The following is a 23176-nucleotide window of genomic DNA, read 5'->3' as shown; positions in this document are numbered from 1 at the left end:
ATGAACCACAATACATTGCTGGTTTTGTCAAAGAGCAGAAACCATCACGCAAACTCCGGTTATCCAAGCAGTAGCGGCTTTTGGCTGGCCATCGAACAAAGACGGTCACTGCATCGCGCGCTTGCAGATGCGCTTCTGTGACTGTCTGGAGCGCTTTTCCTTCCGACATTAGGAAGCCACTGGAGCTATGCACTTTTGAACCTAGATTGAAATATAATTCCTTTAGAACTGCTTGGTTTGTTGTCCTTCCCCCGCATCTCCGATCAGCGTGCCTATGTACAGCGCGAAAGAAGTTCAACATACATGCATACTTTCGCATTGTTTAACGACTCATTTAATGTTCACGTGAAAAAAAAAAAACACTGTAAAATGATAATGTACCTTGAGAAAAGGTTCAACTCACGGCATTCATCATCAACACTGAACGCCTGTACACTTGAGAGTTTGCGCTATCGCAAAGCAAGCTCCGTGAGAAATGTCGACGGCTCAACCGGACACATCTAGCAGGGGAGATATCATGGCTGCTGCCGAGGAGAATTATAGCGCCATAATTTCCACTGCTACAGCAACGCTCCAGATTTGGTAGCCGTTTGTGCTGATGGCGTTGCTCAAGGCTCAGTAGTTTACCCTGCATTGTTTTCACTCGAAAATAAACACACACAGATGCATAATGGGTGTCAGTTTGAATATCACTCATTCTGGGACACCGTTGCTATGCCAAAGGCATGCTTCTGTAACATTCCTGAAGCCACTGTTAAATTAGCTCAAGCAAACTGCAACCGATTTGTATAAAATGTCACGGGAAAGTTTATTTTCAAGGCTATTCCTGAAGGCAAGTCGTTCTAAATGTTTACCATTTACAAGCCGTAAAATATCCTAAAAAAGGCATTGAATCCACGCACAACATCGTGAAATATGCTATGCGTGGATTCCGTTAAAATCGCTAGTTTGATCGTGGGTTCAACCACAGCTATTCGATCGGCAGGCCGAGTGTGGTGGGTTAAATTTTGGGTTCTCTCACCTCTACCAAGACATCTGGCCAGCATGATAGAGCAGGCCAAATACCCTGCAGAGCAGTGATTCACAACCGGTGTGCCGCCGTCTTTTCCTAATAATAGTCATGGGGAGAAAAAAGCTCACGGTCTGCAATGTGGGACAGACAAACTCTCATCCGTGTCGTTCAGTGGCCGATCCAGCCTCCACCTGCAGCTCTCCCCTCCCTCCCATTGGTCACGCATGCGCAGTACAGCCCCCACCTACTGCCCTCCCTTCTCTCCCATTGGTCACGCACGCGCAGTACAGCCCCCACCTACTGCCCTCCCCTCCCTCCCATTGGTCACGCACGCGCAGTACAGCCCCCACCTACTGCCCTCCCTTCTCTCCCATTGGTCACGCACGCGCAGTACAGCCCCCACCTACTGCCCTCCCCTCCCTCCCATTGGTCACGCACGCGCAGTACAGCCCCCACCTACTGCCCTCCCTTCTCTCCCATTGGTCACGCACGCGCAGTACGGCCCCCACCTGCAGCCCTCCCCTCTCTCCCATTGGTCACGCACGCGCAGTACGGCCCCCACCTACTGCCCTCCCCTCCCTCCCATTGGTCACGCACGCGCAGTACGGCCCCCACCTGCAGCCCTCCCCTCCCTCCCATTGGTCACGCACGCGCAGTACGGCCCCCACCTGCAGCCCTCCCCTCCCTCCCATTGGTCACGCACGCGCAGTACAGCCCCTACCTACTGCCCTCCCCTCCCTCCCATTGGTCACGCACGCGCAGTACGGCCCCCACCTGCAGCCCTCCCCTCCCTCCCATTGGTCACGCACGCGCAGTACAGCCCCCACCTACTGCCCTCCCCTCCCTCCCATTGGTCACGCACGCGCAGTACGGCCCCCACCTACTGCCCTCCCCTCCCTCCCATTGGTCACGCACGCGCAGTACAGCCCCCACCTACTGCCCTCCCCTCCCTCCCATTGGTCACGCACGCGCAGTACAGCCCCTACCTACTGCCCTCCCTTCTCTCCCATTGGTCACGCATGCGCAGTACGGCCCCCACCTGCAGCCCTCCCCTCTCTCCCATTGGTCACGCATGCGCAGTACAGCCCCTACCTACTGCCCTCCCTTCTCTCCCATTGGTCACGCACGCGCAGTACAGCCCCCACCTACTGCCCTCCCTTCTCTCCCATTGGTCACGCATGCGCAGTACGGCCCCCACCTGCAGCCCTCCCCTCCCTCCCATTGGTCACGCACGTGCAGTACGGCCCCCACCTGCAGCCCTCCCCTCCCTCCCATTGGTCACGCATGCGCAGTACAGCCCCCACCTACTGCCCTCCCCTCCCTCCCATTAGTCACGCACGCGCAGTACAGCCCCCACCTACTGCCCTCCCCTCCCTCCCATTGGTCACGCATGCGCAGTACGGCCCCCACCTACTGCCCTCCCCTCCCTCCCATTGGTCACGCACACGCAGTACAGCCCCCACCTACTGCCCTCCCCTCCCTCCCATTGGTCACGCACGCGCAGTACAGCCCCTACCTACTGCCCTCCCTTCTCTCCCATTGGTCACGCATGCGCAGTACGGCCCCCACCTGCAGCCCTCCCCTCTCTCCCATTGGTCACGCATGCGCAGTACAGCCCCCACCTACTGCCCTCCCTTCTCTCCCATTGGTCACGCATGCGCAGTACGGCCCCCACCTACTGCCCTCCCTTCTCTCCCATTGGTCACGCACGCGCAGTACAGCCCCCACCTACTGCCCTCCCTTCTCTCCCATTGGTCACGCATGCGCAGTACAGCCCCCACCTACTGCCCTCCCTTCTCTCCCATTGGTCACGCACGCGCAGTACAGCCCCCACTTACTGCCCTCCCCTCTCTCCCATTGGTCACGCATGCGCAGTACAGCCCCTACCTACTGCCCTCCCTTCTCTCCCATTGGTCACGCATGCGCAGTACAGCCCCCACCTGCAGCCCTCCCCTCCCTCCCATTGGTTGCGCACGCGCAGTACGGCCCCCACCTGCAGCCCTCCCCTCCCTCGCATTGGTTGCGCATGTTCAGTACAACAGACGACCGTCAACCCCCACCCCCGGCCCTCTCAACTCCCCTAGTCGCCTGTGCACGGTTGGGATTTTTTGTATCGATGTGGCGCCAAGGAACCAAGCTCGACAGTGTGAGAGCCGTGCAGTGAAAGGAGTTGAGAAGCTGTGGTCTCGAGGGGGGCTCTAAGAGCTCCCTATAGCGGAGGCCATTCCACCAGCAGTGGCTCCAGCAAAGCAATTGCAGGGCTGCACCTTTACCTTTGCAATCTCTATCAGTATCAAACAGAATTTTTTTTTGAGATTGCTTACTTGAACATCATAAACGTGTTATTTTTAGTTTTTCAAAACCCTTTATTTTTTTGTATTAAATTACGTGCTTTTCTTAGTTTCAATCTGCATTTATTTTTTTATTGTGCCAAATTTTTGCACAGCATCGCTCTGCTCGGGTATGTACCTTTCATGATGAGCTTCACGCAGAGCCTCGGTTCTTATTCAGCTCTCCCATGAAGAAGGCACTTTCAGGGACAGATTCCCATCTGGGCAAAAATCACAATCGCTTTGGCAGCTTGCCTCGCACGCCTGGCGACGGAGCCTCTTCCCAAAACATCTCTCAAAAATAAATATTCATCAAGATGTGAATCTGGCTCTTAGCCATAACGGGAACCAATTTTACCCGGTTACAAACACACAGCTTGATTGATTCACCCATTGCGTTTCTATACAAGTATCTAAAAGAAAATTGGTTGACAGAGAGGCCTCCTTGAGCCGCCCCTGTCGACGTATTGGAAGCCGTGGCTGTTCCCACACTTTCCTACTCCACACGCGACCTGCCCGAGCAACTAGCCGCAGTGCAGAACCCAGAGGGGAGAATTAATGAAGAGTAAAAACAGACGCAGACAGATGCGCGGGAAATATGCGTAGTAATACTATATGCGTAGAAACACAGGCACAAAGGATGTTGGGAGCCCCGACACAAAAAACTAAAACCAAACGATTCTATTAACCATGTGATGGCCACTGATAGGTTATCGAAGCGGCTCATGTCATACGTGGGAATGTATCGTCGAAGCAAAGCAATCTGTTGATTCTAAATGTGGAGGCGGGCAACACCGAGGTCACCCGGAGTCGAATCCACACGACCACCACGGAGAGAGAACCACGCGGACTCCAAATACACAAAGGCATTGCCAGGGTCCGGGATTGAACCCACGAGCTCCTGTGGGACCAGGTGAGGGAGACAACATTTCCCCGCCATCACGGCGCCCATGAACAGAATCAGAATATTTATGCTGGAGAAATCCGACGAGCTATGAAGCTCTTTTCCAAAGATGCCCATGGAGTTCACAGACGTCCAGCACAAATTGCACCATGCACTGCATAAAGACGGCACTGGATGCAACGTGAGATGTCGCAAGGGTGGCTTGCGGACAGTATCGGGACACTCACAAACACATGCATCGCAGTACGCGGTGCGTGCGCGTACACAGTCGGGTTTTAAAACGGGAATATAACTGCAAATGGGCTGCGGTAAATCGCCGCTAATGGGAAGAGACTTATAATTATCCGACCGAGTAACTCTGATTATCCATGATCGGGTCAATCCCAATTATCTGTGAAATCTCTCTGCCCGTGACACCATCTCTCAGCCACAAATGTCCTCCACCGGTGATTGATTATGACAGTGAAATGTCTCCTCTCTCTCTCTTTCATTGCAGCAATGTGCCAAATGATGACTTGCTGGAAAGGCCTCTAGGCTGAAGGTTCGACCTTTCCTTCTCCTTTTAACTGTCACCGTCATCAGCAGCAGTAGCAAGCAGAGGTGTGGACTCGAGTCATGTGACTTGGACTCGAGTCAGACTCGAGTCATGAATTTGATGACTTGCGACTCGACTTGGACTTGCATAACAATGACTTTGTCCCACCTATGAGATGTGGACTCGAGTCATGTGACTTGGACTCGAGTCAGACTCGAGTCATGAATTTGATGACTTGCGACTCGACTTGGACTTGCATAACAATGACTTTGTCCCACCTCTGGTAGCAAGTAGCAGCCATTGTCAATCCACTGCTGGATGAATTTCGCCCCCAGCCTTAAAGGAGCACCACGCCAGGCATATTTAGAATCAACATGCGCTTAGATTACTTGGCTAAACCTGTAAATTCGCAGCTCCTCCGATTAGCACGTACGGTGCGAAAGAAGTTCAACACGTGTGTATGCATCAACATTTCGGAGACAAACGGGACCAGGTGTGGTCCTGGCCAAACCAGCCCCTGGTGCGCCGTGCCCTCCTTAACAGGTGCTTGCTAACAGCACGTGCCACAACAGCCTGCGGAAGCTACACGGGGGTTCTTTGTCTTTGTGCGTGTGTGCGCATGCGTGTGCAGTGAGCCGAGGATGGAGCTGGATACAAAATGGGGAATTCATGCCTAAAATCTGGCACTACTATGAAATTACTGAGGGGTAAACGCATCATCTGTGCAAGTGTGGAACAATGCCCTCTTCCCAGGCAGTGGTGCACATCGGTTTATAAACACAATCATCAATGTCTTATGTGTAAAAAGTACTTCACGATCAACACCATGATTAATCCACTGCTTGGTTAAAGCCTCCCCCAAGCTGTGACCATCTCTCACGATCTTACAGCGTGTCGAGCCACGTCGTCACCTGCACACGAGTAGATGTCATCGCTCCGTCTCCTCCTGGAATGTGTACCATTCCTTATTGTGTCTGGTCACACCAAGGCCCACGACTGACGCATTTAAACCATCCGCTTCTTCGCCACCTTTCAGTGTATGTGTGTGTACGTACGTTGAACTTCTTTCGCACCGTACGTAGCCAACCGCGCTAATCGGAGGTGTGGAGGAAGGGCCTCCTCTTTCACACTGTATAACATAACGGCAAGGCCAAAGTGAATTCAAAATAAATTTCATTCGGTATAACGCGAGTCCCTCTCCACGAAAAGCGAATTGTTTCAGCAGTGGGTGCGATCAGCCAGTTATTATTCATAACAGTTACAAAGGACAATGTGAGTCCTTAGTGATTGTGGGGTTAGAACACACGTAATCAACGGAACAAATTTGTGGCGTCAAGAACCCTCTACCACCTGACACGGAGCCAAACCGAATGTAATTGCCGCACGGTGAACAAGCGATTTCACGCGCCAATTATTTTTTGCTTCAGGGTCACTGGCGAGTTGAAGAATAATTCTCGCAAAGCACATTCTTGGCCATTAATAGGAAGGAAGGTCTCCCAGCACCTTACGGAGACTGGCACCAGTTTATGAAGAGGGGGCGGCGGAGTGGGGGGGGGGCCCTGTTTGGCAAATGTGTTAATTTCATATTCGACCTTTTTTTGCATTTGGTAAAACACCGAGAGTGTCCGGAGAAGAAAACAACATCAATAACAACAACAACAACCGCCATTCGCCACTAAGTGGCGGTGACGTCACCACGGCGCTTGTGCCAGGCCATGTGACGTGTCGAACGCCCGCTGGCAGGAGGTCAGGGGACGGACCCAAGGTGCCACGGGTTGACTGACTTAGATGACTGACCGATGCACCACCTGCACCCCCGACTGTGCCAACTTGCGGTGTTTTAGCCGCCCGGCGCTCCGCTCACTGTTGTGAGCGTCGCTCCTCTGCCCTCCGTTATTGCTGGAGGGCGACTGCCTCCAACTGCCCAGCAGCAGCAGCGTCCTCCACGAGCCTCCTCCACAGAGGCCGATGTTGACACCGCTGCTACCGGTCATTGGCAAGTCCACACAGCTCCACATCCTCTCGTTCCACATCATTCCATCTCTTCTCTAGCCCGTGCCGGAGAAAACGCACACAAGCATGGAGAAGCAGAACTCACACTCCGCGTATCTCGCCTAAAATAAACCAACCCTACTTGCTGTACTTGCCGAGAGAGTTATTGGTTCTTTCGGCAGCCGTCCTCAGGTGAAGACCAGGTCTGTCGGGGAGACAGACGCTGTCTCTCCGACAGACCTGGTCTTCACCTGAGGACGATGTCTCCCCGACAGACCTGGTCTTCACCTGAGGATGGCTGCTTGCGTTGTGGCCGAAACGTCGTGAGAATTATTTTATGTTTTATTATTATTATTTTATTATTTCCCTTCTACGTGACTGTACCGAAAGAACCAGGAAGATGAATCCCTGCAGTGAAGAAAGCTTTAAATCGAAATTTGCCGAGAGAGGTTCCTTGCTGCCCTTCAGGTGGGCATTTCAGAGGCTTCATCCTTACACTGATCCGCGTTCGAGTCGCCACCCAGCACAATGACGACGAATCCACGCGCCCGTAAAACCTATGCGCTATTCATATCAATGCATTGGAAACGAGATACGCCCATCCCAACGGGTTCTCACAGAGTATCAGACGTTAATAAGAGTCCCCTATATGCACAGCGAAGCTTAAATGGCACCTCGAGACTTCAGAAAACAGAGCTCTGGACAATTCTTTGGACAACTCGGAAGGAACTCGGAGCCTCTCGTCAAGGAACGTAAACCCATCCACGTGAACTCTGGTCATCCTCGCAGCAGACGCTTTTGGCTCTCCATCGAACACAGACGGTCACCGTGTCGTGTGCTTTCAGATGCGCTTCTGCGGCCGTCTGGAACGCTCTTCCTTCTGAGATTACGAAGCCACTGGAGCTATGCACCTTTAAATCCTCTGGATTGAAAAGTCGTTTCTTTAGAACTGCTCTTTGTGTTTAGTTTGGTCTCCTTCTTCCCGCACCTCCGATTCGCACGGTTGGGCTACGTACGGCGCGAAAGAAGTTCACACTTACATACAAGCGTACGGACAGAGCGGGTATACAGTCGCGTCAAAAATCCATCCGACAAGACAGCCGCCTGGTGTCCACATTCCCATCGACTCACACCAGCTCACAGATCCCCACAGACGTGGCTGTCACTCACACCCGACAACTCCCCCCCATGGATTACAGATGCCTGTCAGAATCCAGACACTTGATTCGTGCAAATTTAGTATTTTCATTATGATTTTTTTTCTTTCAGGTTGTCCATGAAGGTATAAAAGGTCAAGGTGCAGCCCTGCTCACCGCACTGCTGGCAGAACGGCCTCCACCGTAAGAAGTCCTTCTATTTCGAACTGGCCAGAATTAATCGTCGGCAAGTGGTGTAAGCACCCACACTTTACCCCACCACGTTGCAACCAGCTGATGGACTCACATTCGTACCGCGGGGTGGGAAGGCATCGGGGTGAGGGGAAGGAACTCGCCCCGTCGTTGTTTATTTGAACCGCAGCACCGGGAGATGGAATCGAACCGGCGATCCCACTCTGGTTTTGTAGCTCCACCGTGCGAACCACTCCGCCACAGGCATCGTCCTCCGAGCAGTGGGACCCACGGGTGAATTTTCTCCATAGCACGGCCACTGTCGTTGACTCCGCACGCCCCAGTAACTTATTTTACCAACGCTTACGATGATGATGACGACGGTTTGAGCGAATTCACTTTGTAGGGAATTCAAATTTCTGACTAATGCCAAGAATTAAAACTTCCAACAAGTACGTGTATCAGATTTGTGAAAGTGAAATTTTAACACCCCACGCCCAAAAAAAAAATTGAGAGCACTTTTTCAGTTACTGCACTAATTAGTCTAACATGGAGGAATTAAGGAAAACTTTCTCGCACTTTAACTAGGGCACCGAAGTTTGCAAAGTAAGCGCACGTGAAGCATTTCGCACTGCGATTGCGTCGCCACGCGGGGGAACAACGGGGCAAAATGACACTGCGCTCTTAAAATTGGGCAATTTTGATATCTCGCACGCCGCTCTGCCGCTCTCGAGAACACAACTTTTGGTGGTCCAATGTTAATGCATTCATGACCACCGAGTTATGACCGATTACACAGAACTTGAACCAACACTTCAAGCGTGAGAGGCGGGGCCACGCTCAACAGGCAAAATCATTGTCTGGCGTGCGCGATCTGCGAGATCGCCGCACGAGCAGGTACAAGATACGTGGAGCCTTTTTATTTTCTCACTTATAGTTAATGCCTTCCAGCGAACGTTGAAAGCGTTCACGCATTAAGATCTGTCCGTGGGTGCGGGTTAAGGTGGGGTGGTGTTAGGTGGGGTGGTGGTACCATAACTCTCGTGAAGATCATCCAACGTCAATAAAACTTTAGTGTCGGATACTTAATTTGGAGCTTTCGTGACTGCAGGAATTACTCTTTGGTTCTTTCGGTAAAGTCACGTATAAAGATAAAATAATAAATTAAATACTAGCATACGACGTTTCGATTGCAACACAAGCAATCATCATCATCAGGTATAAATGAAATAGAAACACAAATCTAGTATACTTAGAAATGTAATGTAATACAACAGAGAGTCGGATAACATAACAGTCAACACCCTGATAATTGGTTCTTTACCCTTCTATCTGGCAACAAAACTGACACCTTTTTACAAGGAGTCATGTTTGCATAGACCGCAATACCTGCAGTCATAATACAAACAAAAGAACATAACTCTGATAATGTGCACTGTCCTTAAAGTTGATTGATCCACACCCGAGACAGCTTTCCTTAGAGCCTAGTCTCATATGGGTTGGACCAGATGACGCCAAAAGGCGCACAACTCAAAGACAATGCACCATCAGAGTATGAGAGCTCGGGGCAAGCATCTACACTATGGGAACCTCATTTGCCAGTAAAAATATGATAATTGGTTCTTTACCCTTCTATCTGGCAACAAAACTGACACCTTTTTACAAGGAGTCATGTTTGCATAGACCGCAATACCTGTATTATGACTGCAGGTATTGCGGTCTATGCAAACATGACTCCTTGTAAAAAGGTGTCAGTTTTGTTGCCAGATAGAAGGGTAAAGAACCAATTATCATATTTTTACTGGCAAATGAGGTTCCCATAGTGTAGATGCTTGCCCCGAGCTCTCATACTCTGATGGTGCATTGTCTTTGAGTTGTGCGCCTTTTGGCGTCATCTGGTCCAACCCATATGAGACTAGGCTCTAAGGAAAGCTGTCTCGGGTGTGGATCAATCAACTTTAAGGACAGTGCACATTATCAGAGTTATGTTCTTTTGTTTGTATTATGACTGCAGGTATTGCGGTCTATCCAAACATGACTCCTTGTAAAAAGGTGTCAGTTTTGTTGCCAGATAGAAGGGTAAAGAACCAATTATCATATTTTTACTGGCAAATGAGGTTCCCATAGAGTCAACACCCTGTTATGTTATCCGACTCTGTTGTATTACACTACATTTCTAAATATACTAGAGTTGTGTTTCTATTGCATTTACACCTGATGATGATTGCTTGTGTTGCAATCGAAACGTCGTATGCTAGTATTTCATTTATTATTTTCTCTTTATACGTGACTTTGAGTGTCGGAGTTGTGTTTGCTCTTCGGGGGGGAACTTACCCCTTTTCAAACGGGTTTGATCAAAGGGTTGCTCAAAACTTAGTGATTAAAAACCCAGCACGAGAGCGATAACCCCCTTTTCCAGGATGATGCCAAACTGAGCGATCATGAAATCTTCATCACAGTGCAAAATGAGCTTTGCTTTAATGATCAACAGCTGCCTGGAATAGAATTCAGGACCCCATCGTGAGTGGGGTCAATGCTCAGACATCGGCAATAGACGACAAAAAGATAAAGGCAAAGATCTGCCGTCTAGCCTTAACATATCTTTTGGGGCAAGTGCTGTTAGCGAGCACCTACGAAGGCCGGCACGGTACACGAGGGGGTGGGTGGCCAGCACCACGCCCCGACCGCCTTTGTCTCCCCAGTGGCAATTTTTAAACATAGCACCAGTTACTCATTTGAGGCCGAGTCGGCCTAGGGGAGGCCCAGGACTGGTTCAGATAATCGTCACCGGTGGTGTTGCCCGTGAGCATGAATCGAACTCGGGTGGCCGCGTAGCGCTAACCGCTGCGCCACCGCTCCCCCTGCAATAGCCACCCTGGGCAGCGTGTGCAGGATCATTGGCGTTGATAACGTGTTTCATCCCGTCAAGTCATTCACGGTGGTCAGCCACACTTAGTGGGGAGTGCGTCTGCGTGGGGAGTTTGAAATTACCGTGGATCATGTTAATGTGCCTGCTGCCGGCGCGAGACGCCGCAGTTCGCCGCAGGAGGGTTAATAAGTGTTTCGCGTCAATGTGCCCTCTTCTCGGTATCCAACCGACTGATGTTGCCGTGATTTAAAATAAAGACGTAACGTTACTTTAAGCAGGATTGCGCAGGAGCTGAAGGTGATGAGAGCAGGCTCAATGGGGCGGCGCGGTGGCTAGGAGATGTTGGCCACCTCGCCTGGTATGCAGGAGGTCGTGGGTTCGATCCCGACCCTGACGCCTGCTGGATATTTGGAGTTTGCATGTCCTCCCCCGTGGTCGCGTGGATTATTCTCCGGGTCCTCCGGTTTTTTTCTCCACGTTTAGAAACACGCGTTTCGAGCATTTGGCTACGATACATTTCCACGTAAGCCACTTTGTTGAGCAAGCATTTGTGGCCAAGCCGCTTCTGAAAAAGCACAATATGCGGGCCTTACCTGGTAAAATAAATAAAAAACCCTCAACTATAGCCACTGATGCTAGCCATGGCAGGAAAACCAAACACTCGTCGGCAGGTTCCTAGCGGCGGTGCGTTAACCACTGCGCCCATCGCTCCCCCGTAATTCAATCAAGTAGATCACAAACATTTGCTCGAGGCTCACCACACGAAGCTTCCGGCCAGCAGCAGCAGCAGCAGCTCGGGAAGCACTCCTCCGGCCGGCTGCCTAATGCAGCCTTCGGTGCATCCAAGCGCTCTCGCTCGCGGCCGTTTAGTCGCATTTGCATTTTCCCATTGGCAGAAATTCGCGGGAGCAGAGCGGCCCCGAAATTTGGCCGTCCCCCTTTTGGCGCCGGGGATCGCGAGGGATGATTTATTTGGGTCCTCGCACACCGCTGGCCCAGTTTGTCTTGCGCGAGCCTTTTGCCGAGTCGGCGGGTTTGGTTTATTTCCCCCCCCCACCCACCCCCCTGTCACAGATCGGAAGGCGGGTAAATGTTAGTGGGATGCGGGGGCCATGGCAGTTGATTTCTCTCAGACGATCGCTCCTTTAATTCTAGATTTGAAGCTTTCGTGACTGCAAGGATTCATATTCTTAGGTTTTTTCGGTAAAGTCACGTAGGTAAAAAATTAAAATTAATAAAGGTGAAATAAAAATATAAATCACAACGTTTCAGGTGGAACCGTCACAGCACGATAGCTGTATCAAGTGAGATATCTTTTTTTTATTTTTTTTATTTTTATTTTACTTTTATTAATTTGAATTTTTTACCTACGTGACTTTACCGAAAAAACCTAAGAATATGGATCGCTCCTTTCCCACATCGCGCTCGCCCAGCACAAGGCCCCAATGCCACAACGCGCCAAGAAGCCGGTAACAAACGGCACCGACGTTTTGCAAACTGCGCCAGGTGGCTCAGCTCCTGTGAGGATGTTTACACATCGCACCAGGTACTCATTCGAGGCTGATTCGACGACCTAGGGAAGACCCAGCACTGGTTCAGATAAATGTCACCGGTGTTTGCCGTGAACGTAAATCAAACTGGGTTCGCCGGGTTTGTAGCGCAGCATGCTGACCGCTACACACGCACGTGACATGCACTCATTGACCCAGGTCCAATATTAGACCTCGTTGCGACCACCTGCGATGGTAGCAACTTGAGTGGCACCAACATCTTTGCGTTGCCAATAAAAGTTGAATCGTGCAAGAACCCTATTTAATTGGTAGGTTATCAAAGATTCCACTTTGCTGACCTTTCCTGTACTTTGCACTTCCACTCGTGTTTTTGTATTGTTTGACGGTGTAACGTTATGACCTGCCCCTACTGGATAACCGTTAAAAAGAGCTTTATAGCTCATCGGATTCCTCGAGTATAAATATTTGGATTATTCGTATACCGGGTACAACCAGGTGGCTCAGCGGTAGAGCGAGCAGCTCGCAATAGGAAGGTTGACAGTTCAATTCCTAGTTGGGGTTTACTCAGTCCGCAATCCCTCTGGGGTCGGTAAAATTAGAACCACTTTGTGGGGAAGTCTACAGTGATTGTCCTCACGAGAATTGAACTAAACTAAAACTAAGCAATTTTATTTTACCAGGTAAGGCCCACTGAGCTATATAGCTCAGTGATAACAGACAAATATTACAAATGTGGAGGGAAATACCAGAGGACCCGGAGGAAAACCACGCGATCTCCTGCATACCAGGCGAGGTAGTTAACATCTCCCCACTGTGGTGAGTTTATGGGTTCATAGCGCAGCATGCTAACCTCTCCAAAGACAAAATACGAATATAAAGATCAGACGAATAGCTTTAACAGACTGTTGGGGCAAGTGATGTTAGTGAGCACCTATGAAGGCCGGCACGGCACACGAGGGGGTGGGTGGCCAGCACCACGCCTGACCGCCTTCATCTCCTCTGTGAGGATGTTTACACATCGCACCAGGTACTCATTCGAGGCTGATTCGACCTAGGGAAGACCCAGCACTGGTTCAGATAAATTTCACCGGTGTTGGCCGTGAACGAAAATCAAACTGGGTTCGCCGGGTTTGTAGCGCAGCATGCTGACCGCTACACACGCACATGACACGCACACGACACGCGCACTCACACGCGCCAGCATAGAACTCCACAATGTTTCATAAACGCATCCCGACAATATCCGGGAACAGCGCTCAAAATGGAGGACGTGAAAAAAAAAGTGCATCATATCTCTAAGAGAGGGAAAAAGGGATCACGCTGTCATTTGAATGACTCGTGAAAAGAAAATACGCAAACATATGATGGTGGATTATTTCTCAGCCGGGAAGAAGACAAAAAATGAAAAAAAACTGTCGCGGGAGAGAGAGAGGGGGAGAGAGCCACTCGGCATGCGTGTCTCCAAAAAGGTTGCGCAAATACACAGAGAAGAGGAGGAACGCATTTCGCCATTCGATGTGGCATTAGGTGGAGTCGACTGTTGAGGGGAGTGTGGCTAATTTGCCAGCCAATTAAGGTAAAGGGCATGGCATTTCTAATATGGACGTGAGAAGCCAAGAAAAGCCCAGCTCCCAAAAGAGGAATGAGTCACACCTGGAGAACAATGGGGTTCATACTGTGTCTGTGTGATAGAATGTCTGAAATTCCATAATTCAGCCCGCCCCTCCGCCAGACGGAAGCCCCAGGGGTTCAGCTGTTCAACCAACTTGACATGGAGTGGGATAGGCATGGTATGTATGCAATTATGCTGAACTTCTTTCGCGCCGTACGTAGCCAACCGTGCTAATCGGAGGTGCACATCATTAACTGAACATCAATGACGCGAGTAAATGCATTTTACGCATAAGATAGGGGATGCTACCATAGCATAATGGTTATCGCACTGAGCTCGCAACTCGAAACAAAATGCAAGTTTGTTAAACCGCCCCCCCCGCCCCCACCACTGCATCCGCCCACCCCGCAGTATAAAGTTAAAACGGCGCACGACCGCAGTTAGTCGATCGGTGTGCAGTGTGCGGTGGGGTGAAGTGTGGGCACTGCTGACTGCTTATTACCCGCGGCAGCTGCCCATTAAATGAAAATCCCTATGAAAAGACTTGTGGTCACGTTACGACATCGTGACAACATATTCTACCCCCCCCCCCCTAATGCCCAAGCCCCCCCCCCCGCCGCCACCCCCCACATGATGCACGTTTATGAATTCAATAAACACAGTTCCCTGCCACCTCGACCGAGTATCGCTTGCGATTGACGAACACCTGCAACGAACGAAAAAAACAGAATCCCACTCCTTGGCCACCGCAATCAAAGCCACTTTCGCAGCAGCAGCAGCAGCTGTGCCTTTACACAGCCTCGCAAGAAGAAGGAGTGCAAAAATAATAACCGTCAATTTAGAAAAAAAAACTACAAAAAAACACCAATCGCTCCATCGCGATGACGCAGGTCTCTGGCGGCATCAAGATTAAAGTGAGTTCAACACGTGGGCTTTCGCGACCAATATTATTCATAATAAAGGTTTTTGGGTGAGGTCGCCTAAGTATGAATGTGTCGTAACCCTCCACCACCCGACACAGCCACTTAGTAAGGGATTTGTCACGTGAACAAAACGCCAATTAGTTACTACTTCAGCCCACCGGTGTGTTGGATCTCTGCACCTGATTGGGTTCAGTGATGACGTAGTCCTGCTGCTTGATACTGGTAGGAACCTCCTGGTTACACCAGCCCACAGCGGATTATTGTGTCCGTCGTGCAGGGAGGGGCTGGGTGGGGAGGGAGGGGCTGGGTGGGGAGGGGAGGGTGGGGAGGGGCTGGGTGGGGAGGGGCTGGGTGGGGAGGGTGGGGCTGGGTGGAGGGTGGGAGGAGTGGGGCTGGGTGGGGAGGGGCTGGTCATCCCGTGGTGCCCTTATACAACTCAACGTTGAACTTACTCACGCCGGCTTATGCCCGCCCTCACAGTCGGGCATATTTGCGGAATACACCACGCCGCCGTTGACTCTGGCCATTGACCGAGCAACCCAACGTTCCTACCAGCTCCCTCCGCAGGAATGTGTTTTAAGAGTGGAAGCAGGTGGATGGCTTCACTATCCTGGCAAAACCAGCGAAACGTCGTACTACTCAGATTGTGAATGTTGCGGATTTACTCTCCAACACACCGGTGGGCTGAAGTAGTAACTAATTGGCGTGACATATCCCTTACTAATTGGCTGTGTCGGGTGGTGGAGGGTTACGACACATTCATACTCACGCGATCTAACCCAAAAACCTTTATTTATGAAAGATAAAAGTGGTTGGGCAGTGACCACGACAACTTCAGGTGATACGGAACATTTCCCCCACCAGCCATGGAGCAGACTTACCATTCCACGTCCGAGTGCGTTACCTCCCGAGTACAAAAAGCACAGGACACATCATGCAAAGTAGACAAAAAATGTCTCGCAACAGCGGAGGAGAGGAGAACTGACTGTAAGTGAATTCTAGATTTGAAGCTTTCGTGACTGCAAGGATTCACATTCTTAGGTTTTTTCGTGCTGTGACGGTTCCACCTGAAGACGGAAGCCTGTGTTGCCTCCGAAACGTCGTGATTTTCATTTTATTTTATTTTTATTTTACTTTTATTAATTTTAATGAAAATTTTTTTTTTTACCTACTTGACTTTACCGAAAAAACCTAAAAATATGTAAGTGAATTGCCTTGTTTGGTGCATTATCATTATGAAGCAACTGAGATAAACCGAGGCCTTTAATGTACTGGGATGACTTAAGAGATTTCCCAGCATGGCTTATTTCTTTAGTTGTTATGGTCGCAGTGCAAAGGCCTAAAAATGGCCCAAAATGCCTGGCGGCTAGCGACTAACAACTCTGCAGTATTAACGTCGGTCGATACAACATTTGCCACGTAGGGGAGTTCACGCGCGAGGGAATCGTCGCGAGGAGTCAACGGGTGGAAGAATTGAGAGGGCGATCCTGGGAAAACCAGGAGAGGTGGCAACCCGAGATGCGGGATTCATTTGAGGCCTGGCCTCGACGCCACGGTTACAGATGAAGTGTTTTCCCATCCATTATACAAATTGTTTACGAATCCTTTGGAGACCCAAAGGTAACAGGAATAATCACCCTGTGCCCCCCCCCCCAACGGCTAACTGGATTCATGAATAACACGATGACAGATAAGAGGGGCTATGCTTCACCGGTAATGCGATGCATCATTCTGTCATTTTTTATTCATGCCGGGAGACCGCGGTGGCATCGAGTCCATTCCGTAAGGGAGATGGGGGGGGTGGGGAGAGAGAAAAACACCGCCTTTTCACGATTGAATCTTAGGGTGAAACTAACAATTTTCATCAAGTGCCCTTTCGCATCGCACCCCCCCCCCCCCGCCCTCCCCCCCTGCCTGTGTAACTTAAACCATCAGCTCCCCCATCTCATTCACATTAAACGTAAAGGCAAATACCAGCAGAACTCCACCGTGTTTCCACGGAATACGTAAAAAAACAATATCTCGTAGTCCATTGGCTACCCCCACCTAGCCCCTAACCTGTGAGAACCCTTCATGAGACTTCTGGTGAACACAGTAGGGAGCAGCCCTCACCCAACCAGCCCTGCCCATGTGACAAGTACGTCGATGTGAATGAGGGGTGGCCCCATCCAGTGATCCACCCCAGCAAGGTGCTGGAGGCAACCAGCTAGCCAGCTACAACACACCAGGCCTCGTCACACCTGTCCCGTCACAGCTGTCCCCGTCACACCTGCCCCGTCACAGCTGTCCCCGTCACACCTGTCCCCATCACACCTGTCCCCGTCACACCTGTCCCCATCACACCTGTCCCCATCACACCTGTCCCCGTCACACCAGGCCTCATCACACCTGTCCCCATCACACCTGTCCCCATCACACCTGTCCCCATCACACCTGTCCCCATCACACCTGTCCCCGTCACACCTGTCCCCATCACACCTGTCCCCGTCACACCTGTCCCCGTCACACCAGGCCTCATCACACCTGTCCCCATCACACCAGGCCTCATCACACCTGTCCCCATCACACCTGTCCCCATCACACCAGACCTCGTCACACCTGTCCCCATCACACCTGTCCCCATCACACCTGTCCCCATCACACCTGTCCCCATCACACCAGGCCTCATCACACCTGTCCCCATCACACCTGTCCCCATCACACCAGGCCTCATCACACCTATCCCCATCACACCTGTCCCCATCACACCTGTCCCCGTTACACCTGTCCCGTCACAGCTGTCCCCGTCACACCAGGCCTCGTCACAGCTGTCCCTGTCACACCTGTCCCCGTTACACCTGTCCCGTCACAGCTGTCCCCGTCACACCAGGCCTCGTCACACCTGTCCCATCACACCTGTCCCCGTTACACCTGTCCCCGTTACACCTGCCCCGTCACACCTGTCCCCGTCACACCGGGCTGCACCAGACTGAGATGATCATGGGCCCCCCTGCCCCAGGGAGGAGACACGGACCACGCTGCTGCAGCAGCGTCGCGAGGCAGCGGCACGTGCAGGGCTCACCGGTACACGAGCGAGTCGTCCGTGCTGCAGTTGTACTGGATCTGGAACATCTTGAGCCCGCGCAGCTCATCGCCGTGCGTCCACGTCACGAGCACGGACGCCGACATGACGTCGCTCACCGCCACGGCCTGCGCCACATCTCCGCCGGGCGACGCGGCGGCGATGTCGGAGGAGCCGGCGTGCTTCCCTCTTCCCGACGCGCGGCCCTTCCCCTCCTCGCTCCCCTCGTCCGTCCCCCCGTTCCGATTGCCGGCGCGGGCGGCACCGTCGCCGTCGTTGTCGCCGTTGTCGACGCCGGCGTGCGGGAGGTTGATGACCTTGAGGTCCACGTAGGCCGTGGCGTGGCCCGCCGCGTTCGTGGCCACGCAGGTGAAGGTGCCGTCGTCACCGGCGGCCGTCACGGCGATGCGCAGCGCGCCGTCGACGGGCGACACGGAGGCGTGCGGTCCGCGGGCGACGCGGCGCCCGCTGGGCGACACCCACTCCACATCGGGCCTCGGGTCCCCGCTGGCGTCGCAGCGCAGCGACGTCGCCTCGCCCTCGAGCACCGACTGCTTGAGCGTGTGGCGCGTGATGACGGGCGGCGAGCAGGCGAAGTCGCCCTCGGGCACCGACAGCACGTAGCGGCCGAGGAGCCGGCGGGGCGAGGCGCACGTCTCGAGGTCGCCGTCGAGCAGCCGCCGACGCAGCCAGAGGAGCTCGCAGTTGCAGTGCAGCGGGTTGCCCCCGAGCGCCAGCACAAGCGCCGTGTCGGGGTGCGTGAACGCGGGGTCGGGCGGCACGCCGCGCAGCTTGTTCGACGTGAGGTCGAGGCGCGACAGCTTGGGCATCTGGTCGAAGGCGCCGGCGGACACGGACGAGATGAGGTTGTGCTCGAGGCTGAGCGTGTGCAAGTTCACCATGCTCTGGAGGGCCGCCCAGGGCACGCCCTCCAGGTTGTTGTAGGAGAGGTCGAGGTCTTCGAGGGTCTCCACGAAGTCCTGGAACGCGGCGTCGGCCACCGTCGCCAGCTGGTTGTTGTTGACGCGCAGCCGCCGCAGGCTGTAGAGGCCCCGCAGGTGGTCGGCGAGCAGCGCCGTCAGGCGGTTGCCGTCGAGGTGCAGCGAGCTGAGCTGCGCCAGGTCGCCGAACGAGTAGGGCGCCACCGCCGAGATCTGGTTGCGCGACAGCGTCAGGTCGACGAGGTCCGTCATGTTGGAGAAGTCCTGGGTGCCCACCTCCGACACGAAGTTGTCGGCGAGGTGGAGCTCCACGGTGCGCCGGTCCACGTCGGGCGGCACGAAGAGGAGGCCCCGGCGGGTGCACAGCGTGCCCAACGACGGGAAGAGGCTCTGGCAGACGCAGCGGCTCGGGCAGCCCTGGGGAGCGGTGGCGGTGGTGGTGGCGCACCACGTGGAGGCACACGAGAGCAGCCCCAGCAGGCGGAGGAGCGGAGGAGGATGGGACGGGCGCCACGCCGGGGAAGCCGCCATGCTCCCGCCTCCTCCTCGCCCTGCGCCACCGAGAAGGAGTCGAGAGGGAGAGGGGGTGAAGGAGATCTGCGTCTGGTGTGTGGTGGGCGGTGCGTTTGGAATTGTGAGGGTCCGTCACGCACCACCTTTGCACGACGATTCACCAACCCCTGTCGCCAGGTCACGAGGTTTTTTCACCGGGTTCAATTATAATTTTGCCTGTCAGAATACCATCCCATCCACCCACATACCTACCTCCCCACCTATCGACCTACCTGCCTGCCAACCTACCTACCTTCAAAGCTGCCTACCCGCCTGCTTGCCAACTTACTCACCTATCTACCTGCCTGCCATCTTACCTACTTCCCGACCTCTCTGCCGACCTGCCTTTCTGCCTCGCACCCTGCCTTTCCCACAGCCAATTTGTTTTTGGATTTTTTTTCTCGTTGAATTTACAGAATTTACGTTCGTGTCTCATGCAGGGGAGGTGGCGGGCGGGGGTGTCCTGTTTGTGATATCGGCATACGTGCGCGTGCCACACATCACCGGGGAAATTAGAGCCGGTTGATCCTGTAAGGTGGCAATAGAAATATTCAAATCGTTTATTTACTCGGGGTGCGACCACATTGCCGTGCCGTGTTATTGCCTCGAGCGCCTCTCGTCTTCATCGCGGTTTGCCGAGAGCTGAGGGCACGAGGGACCATTACGCCAAGCGGTCAGCAACATGCAGCCCCGTTTAAGCATCTTCTTATTTTTTCGCAGCCGTGATTGCAATTCGTAAATTTCGGGGCCGGATCGTTGCGTGGCTAAAACCCCAACATCGACGGAGGAAGCAACCATTAATATTTTAATAGATTATACAGTCAATATGTTTGTCGTATCGAGCACGAACACGTTCCTTCGGAGTGGGCAGGTAGAAACTTGGTTGGACAGCGCATTCGTGCACGACAGAAAGCTCGCGGTCACGTGACGCACTTCAACCAATCCGGGAGCGTACATGTTTGGGAGGGGCTATGCACTACAGACAAATAATCCCTGGTGGGCAATTTGGAGCTGTTGTTCCTACCTGTATTATTTTCAGAACGTGAGGGGGGGGGGACATTAAGAGGAAAGACGACGGGAGGGAATTGCAAAGGGGGGGAGGGAGAAGCAGAGCAAAGAGTGTTGTGAATTGCAGTGTGGTGAGTTGGTGAGCGTGCGGGGTGAGTGTGTGATGGAGTGGGTGAGCGGGCGTGTGAGCAGTGACTATAAGGAGGCAGTACAGCAAAGAGTTGAGTAAGCTATCGGAGTATGAATATCCTCTCGTAAATATGGGGACGTATGTTGAACTTCCTTCGCACCGCACGTAGCCAATCCGTGCCGGGGCAGGGTAACAAACGAAAACACAAAAAGCAGTTCTAAAGAAAGGAGTGTTCGACTTGGATTTAAAAGTGTACAGCTCCAGTGGCTTCCTAATATCGGAAGGAAGAGCGTTCCGGAAGCGCGTCTGAAAGCACGCGCGATGCGGTGGCCGTTTCGGAGACAGGTGCAGCCCTGAAAGTGCTCGCTCAGAGCATTTCTGGAGGAAGGGCCTCCACGAGAAGGCCAACTCTTCCACACGTCACCCCCCACAACGCGCACGACTAACTGCGCTCGTACCCGTTTATAACGCTGCGTGGACAGAGACGAGGTGGGAGGAAGGAGGCATGGGTTTAAGAATCTCGCACCTTTGCTTGAACTGCTATGCCGGGAGATTGAACCGGCCACCACTGACTGAATTGCAAGTGCAGTATGCTGACCATTTCGCCGCGGCAGCATTGCTACTTCTCTTGCACACATAAGCAAAACATTTTCATGGGATGCCAGAGTATGAAGTAATAAAGACTTAGAAATAATAATCATCCAAACGTCCCAAAGTATCATCTTTGTGCGAAGACTTTCACTATAGGCGTTCGCGAGTGAAGATAATTAAATGGTCAGGTGTTGATAAGCCGCATTGAACGATCGCAAATTACTTCAAACGTGTTTCATCTCAGTTTTACCAAAGACGACGTTTATATATATTTTTTTTATTTATTACGAACGCCAATTGTCGGCAGAGCGTCGAATCACTGCGCTGGAACCACGACCCATGAAAAGTGGCACCAAAGTCAAAGCTGCAAATGTCGACAAAATCCATCACAGCCAAACAAAATGCAGCCCGGACACCAAAACGAATTTTGCGTGCAAAGCTGCACTGCACGCACAGAAGCTGCCAGCCTTACGCAGACCACCAGCTCAACAGAACTGAACGTGTGGCCCTTTTGACAGAGAGACAATTGGTCGCCGTCCAATTCTAACCGCTCTTGACGAAAGAAGTCGTTTGGACGAATAATCACGGACATCGTTGATGCACCCGCAATAAACAACTCCGCACCTCCATCCCCATCTCTCCTCCCCCTGTCCCACCCCCCCACATTAAATCGGATGAGAGAGCTTTGCACTGCAGTGGAGATTGAACCGCTGACTCTGTGCACTCTAGATTGAAACGTCAATTGTTTAGGAATGTTTCTTTGTGTGTGTGCGTCTAGTTTGTTGTCCTTCCCCCGTTCACCACGTTAGAAAGTTGGTGTTGCCGAATGAGACCTCAAAGAAGGTAACGACACACCGCTCACGTTCAGATGTGCTTCTACGGCCGTCTGGAACGCTCTTGTCTCCGATGTCAGGAAGCCACTGGAGCTATGCACTTTTAAATAATTTTGACTTAAAACGTATTTCTTTGGAAATCCTTGTTTGTGTTTTAGTTTGGATGTCCTTCCCCCACACCTCCAATTAGCACAATTGGCTACGTACGGTGAAAAAGAAGTTCAACATACTGTTCATACATACAAGGAGTATAAACCATCACGTAAATTCCGGTCATCCTCGCAGCTGCTTTTGGCTAGCCATCGAACAAAGACGGGCACTGCGTCGCGCGCTTTCAGATGCGCTTCTGCGGCCGTCTGGAACGCTCTTCTCGCCGATATTAGGAAGCCACTGGACCTGTGCACTTTTGAATCGTCTAGTTTTACAACGAATTTCCAAAGAAATTAGTGTCGTATTTAGTTTGGATGTCCTTCCCCCGCACCTCCGATTAGCACGGTTGGCTACGTACGGTGCGAAAGAAGTTCAACGTACACATGCGTTTCGTACATACGCGCATTCGGCAGCCCAGGCTGCGCGTGGATGCGCTGACCGCACGCGCGTTTACGCACGCATGGAGGGAGGGGGCTTACGCTCCACCGAGAGAGCGGCGTCGTCCACGGGATGTCATCGAAACCGGTGCGCAATGGATAAAAAAAAAGATAATCGACGATGATGATGATGATAACGATCATCAAAGTGGAAGAAGTGACATTTTTTTCAAGTACGGTTGCGTTTTGTTTGTTGTTAATTCCCTCCTCCTCCTCTTCCGCACACTTTTCACAAAACCGCAATTATGAATCTCATCTACCCGCTAATTGCGAGCCTTTGGCTTTGTCGGGAACATTTTAATTAGTGCGTGCGCTGGGAATTGGAATTGGACTATCCCGGCTGACAGGGGGGAGCGAGGCTGCTCGGACGCATTTAGCTCGTCCCTTGTCACGACGCCTTCCCACAGCCAGACTTTACACGCAGCCGTGTCCACAGTCACTCACAGCCATCATTCTG

At 52.3% G+C, this 23176-nt stretch overlaps 1 protein-coding gene across 1 annotated transcript in view; it reads right to left on the bottom strand.

The window, feature by feature from the left end:
- LOC144949014 (leucine-rich repeat and fibronectin type-III domain-containing protein 4-like) overlaps positions 1-23176 on the bottom strand; it is a 165049-nt gene that overhangs the window by 47744 nt on the left and 94129 nt on the right. The window contains exons 2-3 of the mRNA XM_078878799.1: positions 18371-19569; positions 18078-18292 (exon numbers count right to left, since the gene is read on the bottom strand). Of these exons, the coding sequence (XP_078734925.1) occupies positions 18078-18292; positions 18371-19549 (1394 nt within the window). The 5' untranslated portion in view covers positions 19550-19569. The remainder of the gene's footprint in view (positions 1-18077; positions 18293-18370; positions 19570-23176) is intronic.

This window comes from Lampetra fluviatilis, chromosome 52 (genome assembly GCF_964198595.1).
Source record: "Lampetra fluviatilis chromosome 52, kcLamFluv1.1, whole genome shotgun sequence".
NCBI classification, from domain to species: domain Eukaryota; kingdom Metazoa; phylum Chordata; class Hyperoartia; order Petromyzontiformes; family Petromyzontidae; genus Lampetra; species Lampetra fluviatilis.
Note: the sequence above shows the minus strand (reverse complement) of the source record. Positions and strands in the feature narration are given on the sequence as shown.